This window comes from Ovis aries, chromosome 20 (genome assembly GCF_016772045.2).
Source record: "Ovis aries strain OAR_USU_Benz2616 breed Rambouillet chromosome 20, ARS-UI_Ramb_v3.0, whole genome shotgun sequence".
Lineage (NCBI taxonomy): Eukaryota > Metazoa > Chordata > Mammalia > Artiodactyla > Bovidae > Ovis > Ovis aries.
Genome location: NC_056073.1, coordinates 3,826,430 through 3,838,457, shown reverse-complemented (window position 1 = coordinate 3,838,457; position 12,028 = coordinate 3,826,430). Strand labels below are relative to the sequence as shown.

Below are 12,028 nucleotides of genomic sequence, written 5' to 3'. Positions count from 1 at the left end.
GTTCTAACTCTAAATCATGAGCTCAGTTCTAATCTGGTCTTCCAGCTCTCTATAAAGCTAAGGACAGCAACCTCGCATTTGAGATGAAGAGTACACTTTTAAAGCTACACAAATAATTCATTCATTACTTCAGTCATTCATCAAACAGGCCCCACTATCTGCCAAGCAGCACAGGAAACCCTGGCAAAGTGCAGGTGCCCAGAGAGGCGGGACCCCCACCCCGCATGCCTGACAGTGAGGTGGAGAGTCTGGATGAGAAATTGTGTGGGGCACAGCCGGGAAGCAGGAAGTGCGACGGAGAAATCTCCTCTGATGGATGATATTTAACAGTGCACCATTTACTTAATAACTGAGTTCCTATTTTATTAAGCTGATTTCAACTAACTCTACAAAAGATGATCCTGGCACATTCGGGTTCCATTTGATATTTGTACTCTTAACATTACATTGGTATTGATGACAACAACGTGTATATTTATCTTTGTTACTTGAAATCAGATTCCAAAGATCTATCTGGGTAACTTAAGAGAACTCACATTTAGAGCAGGACCCGACTGGTTGATTGTTTCTTCCTAAATTCGATTTATACAGCTACTTTTCAATGCGATGCTCTCTAAAGTTAGTATTAATAAAATCAAGATGTATTGAACTGTGTTAAATACTGACCATTATACATATAAGAAATATACAATGAATAAATGAGCAAAGCTCTTCCGAAAAGCAGTCAAAAGTATTCAGAAATCGCAATGTTAAACTGGTCTCGAAAGGCAAGTCTACACAGCCTACTTGATGTGATCCAGTTAAAATACTTTCCAAAGGTAGATAATTTTGGAAAAGTACACAAACACTAGTTGAATTATAAGCAAGATAGTACCACTTTCTGATTTTATATTTCTAAAATTAGAAAAGAAAGTTTCTGAAGAATCTTACCACAAAGTATCATACAATCATCCATGTCTTAGAAAAGATAAAAGGCTAATTTTATCAACTGAAACATGGAGTTTTTAGAGCTGAAAGGCTAGAAATATTAGGAAATTCAAGTGCAGTTAAGTGGACAACGTTTGTGAGTGAATGCAATATTATCCATAAAAGCTGATGAACTTATCTTCCTGGCCTGGTAGCTCCTGAAATATGAATTAGAAGCCAGACAAGAGATGTGTGGGGTTTTTTGCTTTAAGTACAAACCTAGGCCTTACAGACAACAATTTCTATTATTCTTTCTAAAACAGATAAAAGTGATAACTTCTTTACATGGATGGATAAAGGATCTTCAAGAATAGTCATCAGATGAATTCGTGCGTGCGTGCGTGCATGCTAAGTTGCTTCAGTTGTGTCTGACTCTTTCTTTGCGACTCTGTGGACTGTAGCCCACCAGACTCCTCTGTCCATGCGATTCTCCAGGCTAGAAAACCGCAGTGGGCTGCCATGCCCTCCTCCAGGGGAGCTTCCAGACCCAGGGATCGAACCTGCGTCTCCTGTTGCTCCTGCATTGCAGGCAGACTCTTACTGCTAAGTCACCGGGGAAACTCCATTAGATGACTAGGCAGTAACTATTTATTTCAGTTTAATACACTTTACATTTGAAGGAAAGAAGGATATTCAGACCCCATGACAAAAGCAAACAAGTAATGAAATTATCAGATTGACTGGTCTTGATGGATATTTATCTTGAACATTAGGTAGGGCCTTTAAACGTGCACTCCTTAGCTTCCTGTGAGTTATCTTCACAGCCTTTACCAACTGAGGCTATTTTTTAATGCATAAAGAGAGACCTAGATGAATGTTTAAAAAACATTAACTCATCAGATTTTCTTATCAAGAAACCTACATCATTTCATAGCAACAAAGCAAATTCCTTTCTCCCTCTGTTCCCATCTCTCACACACATGGACACCCACACCTTTAAGCAACTTCCCATGTGAGTAAAATAAAGTATCTCCTTTTATCTAAGGAAAGCCCATGATAAGGACAAGAGATGTTACAGCCCGGCACTTTGCAGGGGTGGGGAGCGGGAACCACTTTAAAATTAACATACAAATTTATCCAGATAACAATAAACCACCAAAAAGTCCCCTGGTATAAAATCACTGGCTGGAACGGTGTTGAGAATGACCTACTTTGACTCCTTGACCTTTCTTTTGTAATTGAAGTATAGCTGATTTACAATGTTTACAATACTGTGGTAGTTCCAGAAGTAGTTCCAGCAACTTAGCATGCATGCACACACACACACACACACACACACACACACACACACATATAATCTATTACAAGATCCTGAATATAGTTCCCTGGTGTCCAGTAGGTCCTTATTGTCTATCTGTTTTATATCTTGTAGTATATATCTGGATAATCCCAAACTCCTAATTTATCCCCCACTCCCCTCCCTTTCTGGGCTGGTAACTGTAAGTTTGTTTCCTGTGTTTAACTCCTGGGTCTTCAGTGAAGCCATAGGAGTTAGGAGGCCACAGGACACCCAGAGCATGGCATCAGTTAGAAACAGACACGGAAAGAGAGCCCACAGACCATGCTCCCAGGAGCACAGCCTTTCACAGCATGAAGGCCCACATGCTCAGTACCATCCCCGCGGCAAGGCGTGGCCTCTGCGTCCGTGGGCCTTCTCGCTTGCCAGCACAGCTGAGATTTCTTCTTCCTAACATCTTAAAGCCACTCTGACACAGCTGACTGAATAAATGGGACCAGCTGATACAGCCCATGCATCAAGGGACAGTTTCTATAGTGGAAACAGTCACCTTTAAAAATACCAGAGGAAGGTGCTGTGAAATCTGCCTACTAATACAGGCTTATTAACAAAAATCCAGGCAAGTAAGACTATTTCCCCCCATGAAAAACCACTTCTGAGAAAGCTTTATTGAATTTTCTCCCGTTCTCAACAAAACAGAGAACAATTTGTCATTGATCTCAATGGAACAATATGGACCACTTAAAAACCACTATTAAAGCATTCTTTGGACAGTTTACTTTTATCTCGAAAAATATGGTGACATTATTGTTTCAGGATCACTTAATAAACATCTTAATAGGATACTTGGAAAGTGATGTTTTCTTAGCAGTACTCTTTATAAATAGGATCAAATAACCCGGCTGCGCCAGCTTCATGACACCTGTCATTTTAGGTCCCCCAGCATTCACAGGAGGATGCTGGGTGCCCAGTGCCTTCCCCCGTGCCCGAGAACATTCATCACGGCACAGTTACATGTGTTCTGGTTTTCGTATCCGGTTTCAGCTTGGCTGTCAGGGAAATTAAAATGGAGGAAGTCTTCAGGCTCTAGAAGCAAGAGCCAGCCTCTGACCTGCCTCCAACCCTGCCTTAGGAGCACAGCACTGTAGATAAGAAAGGGTATGTCCTGGAATCTCTTAAGCCCCTGAGGGCCTGGCCAATCCCCCAGGGTGTAAGAAGTCTTCTGACTCACGAGGTGAAACAAACAGCATTGTAAAAATTAAACCAGAGAGAGACTTTTGTGTGCCAACTGATGATGACATCACTTTGCAGCCTGTGATTACAAGCAGCAGTCCACAAAGCTGCAATCTGAAGTCTTGCCCATGGGGTGGACACACTGCCCGGGACCCTTCCCCAACTGGGATTCCAGACTGCTGTCCACAAGGGACTTTCCAGCACCGTTTCATCTGGATGCAGGTGGTTGACCCAATTTGGTGATGTATATGCTATTACTTCCTTCTTGGGCTCCAAAATCACTGCAGACGGTGACTGCAGCATGAAATTAAAAGATGCTTGCTCCTTGGCAGAAAAGCTGTGACCAACCTAGACAGTGTATTAAAAAGCAGAGACATTACTTTGCTGACAAAGGTCGGTACAGTCAAAGCTATGGTTTTTCCAATAGTCAAGTAAGGATGTGAGAGTTAGACCATAAAGAGAGCTGAGCGCTGAAGAAATGCTTCAAACCGTGGTGTTGGAAAAAAGACTCTTGAGAGTCCCTTGGACGGCAAGGAGATCAAACTAGTCAATCCTAAAGGAAATCAACCCTGAATATTCATTGGAAGGACTGATGCTGAAGCTCCAATACTTTGGTCACCTGATGCGAAGAGCTGACTCATTGGAAAAGACCCTCATGCTGGGAAAGACTGAAGGCAGGAGAAGGGGACGACAGAGGACGAGATGGCTGGATGGCATCACTGAGTCAATGGACATGGGTTTGAGCACAGTCAGGGATACAGTGAAGGACAGGGAAGCCTGGTGTGCTGCGGGCCATGGGGTCACAGAGACTCGGACACAACTGAGTGGCTGAACAACAGCACTGTTCCTATTTCTGTTCTTTTAACGACTGTACATCAAGATTAAGCCAAATAATCTAGAAAAAAATGAAACTGTTTTTGTGTACTTGTGTGTAACAAGTGGTTTGTTAATGAGTTCTTCAAACGTGAAACTTAAGTACTGGCTTAAAAATTCTCTGCTTTAAGAAATTTTTGGTTCAGAGAGACGTGTACCAGTGATTTGTTCATTTGTGGCAACAAACAGTGACAAACTGGGGCAGCCACAGAGTGGCCGGAAAAACCAGGAACAGGTTGTGGGTGAGGCTTTCTACCATGGCCCAGATGGAGCTGGGGAAGGTCATTATTTAGCTGGAATGTGACTATATGTGTTCACTGAAACATCAAGTTTCTTTGCTCTTCACTGAGATTAAATCAATTCAGTGTGTTTATAATAATTACTTCACGATGATCAGAAGATCTGGTTGGCTGTTGGTGACATCATAGGAAGGCTGGTGTATATTCCGTGTATAGAGTTGGTATGTCTTTGAAACAGTAAAAACATGAAAACTTTAATATTCTATTTGATAAGGTAGTTTTGATTTGAAGACAATCTTGAGCTGAGAATCTTCAACAGGAGACAGTGATAGGGAACACCAAAGGGACCTTTTCTTTTTGTCTGGGAATGTATGATAGTGTACACAGAATTTAATGTAATAACACGGTACTCTGGGTTATCAATAGTAATAGAAAATACATCAGTCTTTAGACATTTTAGTCCAATGACTAATATTTAGAAACAGGAAAATGATTCAAATTATTTTAAAACATAGCTAAAGTAACCCAAAAGGTAGTACCTTTTCAGCAACTTGTAATACTTTCACTGACAGTGAATTAACACTCTTGGTTCTGAACAGTTTTTATTTTCAATCATTACATTTGGGTTGTATTAAATATGAATTAACTTTATCCTTTCAAGGATATTAACAGCTATTTCTAAGGTTAAATTTTAGGGGGAAAAAGAATGGAACCCTAAAACTCCGTCTTATCTAGTTTATATAATCCACTATGGTCCCAGTGAATATAAGGCATCCCTACTGGGCAACTGGGGAATAGCTATGAAGCTTCAGAAAGACTCAGAGGGCAGCTTATTCTATACCATGAAAAACCGTTGAAAGATTTTTCCCATGACATAGGTTAAACTAAAGCTCCCTGGTAGAGTAATGACAAACTGCATTATATTCCAAAGTCTGTAATGGAAATAGGTCCAGTACTGTGGTGCTCTTCTGATTCATTTTTAGAAATTATAGCAAACTACTAGTGTTTTTTTTCTTAACTCCATACACGTTATTCCACTGAAGACAATAATCTTCCTAAAATATTATGTTAAAACTCATGTTCAACCAAAGCTTAAGGCCCAGCAAAAGTTAGATTGAGATCTGAATTAATTTACAACTACGATCAAGAAAGATATAATTACTAAGACAAGGAAATGTTTGGTTCCCTTTCAGAAGCAGTGGTGCTGGAGGTTAACTGTTCTCATCATTATCCTCATCCTCGTATCTACAGATCTGTTTCGACAACTATAGTACCTAACATATTCTTTAAGTGTTCCTGGTGTTCTGGATCAAGATAAATAATGATTGATTGACACACGAATGGCTAAAACAGATGTGATACATATACAAAACGGAATACTCAGCCATATAAAAGAAAGAAATAAGGCCACCTGCAGGAACACGGGTGGCGATAAAGACTGTCATACTGAGTGAAGTCAGTCAGATAGAGAAAAATATCAAATGATAAACCTAAAAAAAAAAAGACAAATGCACTTATCTGCAAAACAGAGACTCACAGACAGAGAAACAAGTTTATGGTTTCCGAAGGGAAAAGGTGGGGTGGGGATAAACTAGGAAGTCGGGATTACCAGATATACACACTACTATACATAAAATAGATAACCAACAAGGACCTACTGTACAGCACAGGGAGCTAGACTGAAGATTCTTAAATAACCAATAAGGGAAAAGAATCTGAAAATGTATATATAAATGTATATGGGGGAGAGAGGGATTAAACAAAAAATATACATATATGCATATATATATATATGTATAACTGAATCTCTGGCTGTACACCTAAAACTAACATGATATTGTAAATCAACCATACTTGAATTTTAAAAAGTCAGGAAAACAAACATAAATGACAACAACGGATGGTTATTCAAGCCACCCAAATCAGTCTACAGCAAAGATGATTTGAAAGTTTCCCAGAAAAAATGTAAGATGTGCAATGTGATGAATAAAGTTGGCCAAAACACTGCACTGTATTCACGAAACATCCGGGCTCTCTCTAACACTTCCCACCTATGCGACCCTGGGAGTGTGACTTCCCCTCCCTGGTCTCAGCTTTCCTACAATAACATGCAAATAATAACAGGACCCAGCTCTCAAGACTGTCAACTGGATTAAAGACAGTCTAGTGCTTGCTCAGTCGTGTCCAACTCTTTGCAACCCCATGGACTGCAGATGGTGACTGCAGCCATGAAATTAAAAGATGCTTCCTCCTTGGAAGGAAAGTTATGACCAACCTAGACAGCATATTAAAAAGCAGAGACATTACGAACAAAGGTCCATCTCGTCAAGGCTATGGTTTTTCCAGGAGTCATGTATGGATGTGAGAGCTGGACTATAAAGAAAGCTGAGCACTGAAGAATTGATGCTTTTGAACTGTGGTGTTGGAGAAGACTCTTGAGAGTCCCTTGGACTGCAAGGAGATCCAACCAGTTCATCCTAAAGGAGATCAGTCCTGAATGTTCACTGGAAGGACTGATGTTGAAGCTGAAACTCCAATACTTTGGCCACCTGATGCGAAGAGCTGACTCATTTGAAAAGACCCTGATGATGGGAAATATTGAAGGCAGGAGGAGAAGGGGACGGCAGAGGATGAAATGGTTGGATGGCATCACCGACTCAATGGACATGAGTTTGAGTAAACGCCGGGAGTTGGTGATGGACAGGGAGGCCTGGCGTGCTGTGGTCCATGGGGTCACAGAGAGTCAGACACAACTGAGTGACTGAACTGAACTGGACTGTAGCCCACCAGGTTCCTCCATCCACGGGATTTTCCAGGCAAGAATACTGGAGTGGGTTGCAATTTCCCTCTCCAAGTGTTATGCTTGACACATAGAAGCCCACAATAAATGTTAACTGTTGTAATGGTTATTTTTCAGCACATGCGCGTGTCACACACACACAGAAAACAGAGTTAGTGACTGTGTAAGCTACTATCTTTATTTACCATAACATTCTTGTTCTTTTTTACCAATGTCACTGGCATACCAAATGAAGATAACTGTCTCCTTGGAAACTTTTATTTCAATCACTGGGTTTTTGGAGACACTGAAGGTGTGTCCTGATATTATTATTACTGAATTTCATTAAAAGCAGTCAACTCCTTCCAAAGTAATCAGAAAACAGATACAGCATGTCAAGTGGCTTATTTTAGAAGACACGATCCCTTTGTTTTTCTTCACAGACAATCTCCGTATCCATGAATGGAAACGATGCTTATTTAGTGCTTTTCAGTTTGCAAAATACTTTCAAAGAAATAGTGATTTTTTTTTTCTTACAGATAGTTGAAGTAGTGAAAAGAGATGAGGCCTGCTCTTTTTTTTTTCTACACAAAGGCACAGAAAATCTAGGGAACAGGGACCACTTCACGAAGGCCGTGAACAGAGCCAACCTGCAGCAGGGCAGAGACCCTCTGATCACTGTCGTGTGAGCATCCAGCCTTGCTTGCTGGGCTCCACAAAAATCCCAGAGACTCACTCCTCAGAGCCTCCACCCAGTCTTCCAAGTTGCAATGGCCACAGCATTTTGTTTTTCTAATACAGAATTCTCCTATATGAAACCTTTATTTTTCAAACCACAAGTATGACAGTGTGACAGAGAAATGAAGGGGGTCAAGTCAACAGTGAGGCCGCTCCTTCCACCTCCAGAATCGAGACCCAAATTCAGAACCGCAGGCTTTTAAGCCCTGCAGGGACGGGGCTTCAAAGGCACTGCATAAACAGCAGATAATCATGTTAGTAACAAAGAAAAGAAAGAAGCTACTTTGAAGTTACTTTTCAAAATTCAGTCACCTAAAAACAATGTCATGAAAGAGAAGCAAAGGAAAGGCATTGCCAAGTACAGTAGCAGAGAATTTTGAAGTCTATTTGATTTATATGCGTTTCTCCTGGGAAATGATTTCTAGGTTTGCAAATTCTGTTTGTATTTGATCCTATCTGATGTTTCATGGGCTGGCGGTGGGACTCAGCGTCACACCGGCCTTTACTGCAAAGCAGAATGAACCTCGTGGATGGTCCCCCAGCCACCCCACAGGCTCCTGTCAGTCCTGAGCAGCAAAGGCTGGGCAGCCAGGACCTTCCCTCTGTCCCCATCCAGATGGGATTCTGTGCACGACACCCTGATCAAGGCCACATCACTGACCCGGACCCTGGCACTGACCTCACCACCCTCTCCCCGCATTCCCATCGTCAGGCATCACTGCTGCTGCTAGTGAGAAATGTGTACTCACTCCAAGTGTACAGCCCCACGTGTACTCAGCCCAAGTGTACAGCCCCACGTGTACTCAGCCCAAGTGTACAGCCCCACGTGTACTCAGCCCAAGTGTACAGCCCCACGTGTACTCAGCCCAAGTGTACAGCCCCACATGTACTCAGTCCCATGTGTACAGCCCCAAGTGTAAATTGAAAGTCAATCAGTCATGTCTGACTCTTTGTGACCCTTCGGACTATACAGTCCATAGAATTCTCCAGGCCAGAATACTGGAGTGGGTAGCCTTTCCCTTCTTCAGGGGATCTTCCCAACCCAGGGATCAAACCAGGGTCTCCTGCATTACAGGTAGATTCTTTACCAGCTGAGCCACAAGGGAAGCCCCACCTGTACTCAGTCCCAGGGTGCTCATAATCCCATCAGAAATAATTTACTCCCAATAGTCTGGGGCATGAGCCCAAAATCTTAAGTTTTATAGACCCAGGATTACAAAAGGGAACTCTGCTTTTAAAAGAGGAACTTGGGGAAAAAACTAAGCCAAAAAGAAGAAGAAGACCATGAAAAGGAAAAGAGGAGAAGAGACTGTAATTCACCATGAGAGAAAATGCAAGGACACAAGCACAAAGGGCAAACACTCGTGATGGGCGGAGGCAGCGGTCTCCGCGGTCGAGTTGAGGCAGCCGTGAGCGACGTCAGAAACCGACGCCAGGCTTCCCTGGAGGATCAGGGGCAAGGCAGCAGCCTGCCGACGCAGCAGACAGGGTTCAGTCCCCAGCCCAGGAGCTCACACACGCCATGGGGCAGCTAAGCCTGGGTGCCACAGCCCTCGGGCCTGTGCGCCAGCAGGCAGGGCGGCCCAGTGCTGGGCACCTGGAGCCTGTGCTCCAAAACCAGAGCAGCCACCACGATGGGACGCTCGCGCACCGCCTCTGGAGAGCAGCCCCGAAAGCAGGGAAAGTGCCCGCACGGCAACGAAGACCCAGCAGAGCCAAATGCAAATGAATAAAAACTTTAAAAAACAGACACCAGCTTTCCAAGCACCCTGTGACTTCCTAGGTCATCTCAAGCCTTATCCCACAAGAGGCCAAAACAGAAGCAGAAAGACACACCCACCCTGCCCAGATACCCCCTACACGGATGCTCATTTGAGCTCCAATACTGCCTGGTGATCCTACCTGAAGATGCTACAAAACAGGCCACCTCCTTCTCTGTCAACCAGTCTTTTTTTTTTTTTTTAATGGAAGTTTTATTTTTTATTATTACTATTATTTTTTGGTCACAGTGCAAGATATGTGGGATTTCAGTTCCCTGACCAGGGATCGAACCTGTGCCCCCTGCAGCAGAAGCACAGAGTCTTAACCACTGGGCTACGAGGAAGTCTCTATTCCCGTCTCTGAATAACCAAAACGCAGAATACAAAGGAAGCACTCCCTACCTTGAACACATCGAGCTGTTGATTAATTGTCTCTGTTTCCATGCCAACGGGGCCTTGAGACTCCTCAAGCTCCTCAGCCTTCTGGAGCAGAGTGGAAAACTCCTGGAGTTTGCTGTAGAATTCCTCAAGGCGCACAATGGTCCCTTCGACCTGCTCTTTCCTGGCTTGTGCGCGGTCCCAGAGCTTGTTGCACTGTTTGCTCAAAGCCTCCAGGTCCCGCTTGATGCCGACGAGGTCGGGAGAGGCTTCCTCCGTGGCCAGCATCATCTTGCAGGTCTTATTGGCGTTGGCGTTGTTTGTGATGAGCGTGTCCAGCTTCTCCAGGAAGGCTCTGATGGCTTCTTTCTGCATCTGCAGCGTCTCCGTGTCTCTCCCAACTGGGGCCATGCCGTCCAGCTCATCATCAAACTCCGCGAACTGAGAAAACATCTCTCGGATGGTGTTCTGGAAATGGCCAATGCCCTGAAGCTTGGTTTCTAAGAACGAGCACCTGTCGTCCACCTGCTGGCTGAGGGCGCCGTGCTCCTGCGCTAAGGTCTCTGCCTGGAGCAGTACCTCGGAGGTGCCCTTGGAGTCGGAGGCCTCCGCCACGAGGTCCCGGGCCAGCCCCTGGGCCAGATCCACCTGCGACTTCAAGGTCTGGAGGGCCTTCTGCTGGGTCTGCAACATGGTCAGGGACTTGCTGCTGTGAGCCTGGGGCCCCAGGGAGTCGTGCACCGCGAGCTGGTCCTTTGCACCCTGAAGCTGCCGCTGAGCTTCTTTGGAAACTTCCTGGAACTCTTTAAACTTCTGGGCCATGTTCTCAAGGGAGAATTTCTTCCTGTGCACCTGCTCAGTGACCGTGTCCACCGTCCGGAGCAGGTGCTCCCTCTCCTCCGCCACCACCTCCTGGTCCACCTCACAGACGCCGAGCAGGCTGCCGGCTGCACTGCTCAGCTGTTCCACCAGCCCGAAATGCTGGTCCATCTCCTTCTGCAGAGCCTTCAGCTGGGCGAGGGCATTCTCCGTCTCAGTGGGATCCAGGCTACACTTGATTTCCTCGAGGCTGGCTTGACATCTGTCTACCCACGGCCTGAGCGTGTCCACGTGCTCTTTATACTTGAGGGCTCTCGCCAGCGTGTCCTTCACCCTGTCTTCCCGGTCCTTCATCTGCTTCTGCAGTCCATCCCAGCTGGTTTTGATAGTGTTCAGCTGTGACTGCAAGGCTACCTTCTCAGACCCTTGGGTTTTTAGTAACAGGTTTTCGCCTTCCGCAATGGTTTTCTCATAAAGGTGAGACTGGGCGGTCAGTGTTTTCCTGAAGTCTTTCTGATCTTTCACTAATGACTCCAAGACCTCGACTTTGGCGGATATCGGGGGAGACTTGTTTTGTTCTTCCTTCTTAGCATCCAGCCAAGCCTGGAAATCTCTAGACATTTGCTGAAATTGGTGAGAGCTGGCACAGGCTGACTGAAGGTGCTCGACATGGGTCTCTAAAAAATGAAATCAGACAGGTTTATTTTACATCAAAACGTTGAATGAACCTGTGAAAAGCCAAGGGAAAAACCACCAAATAGAAACAGAATAATCCAAATGCAAAGGCTACTAGCACCGACATTACGCACAAAGAGTGGGTGGGAGGGCAAGAGACAGGCTCTAAGAGAGCTCCGTGGCCAGATGCCACAGCCACTCTATCCCAGGGCAGAGACGTGACTACTGCTCAGAGCTCCGGGTGATGCTGATAAACAATTCACCCCTTATCAGTTGTGACCTTCTGACCTCTGTGATTTTCCCCCCGCTGCAGCATGCAGGATCTCAGTCC

The 12,028-nt window shown here is 44.5% G+C and overlaps 1 protein-coding gene across 34 annotated transcripts in view; it reads right to left on the bottom strand.

Moving 5' to 3' along the window:
• Positions 1-12,028, bottom strand: part of DST (dystonin) — a 524,163-nt gene that overhangs the window by 91,067 nt on the left and 421,068 nt on the right. For all 34 annotated transcript variants that reach the window (XM_060403014.1, XM_060403015.1, XM_060403016.1 and 31 more), the window contains one exon: positions 10,228-11,699. In XM_060403014.1, the coding sequence (XP_060258997.1) occupies positions 10,228-11,699 (1,472 nt within the window). The remainder of the gene's footprint in view (positions 1-10,227; positions 11,700-12,028) is intronic.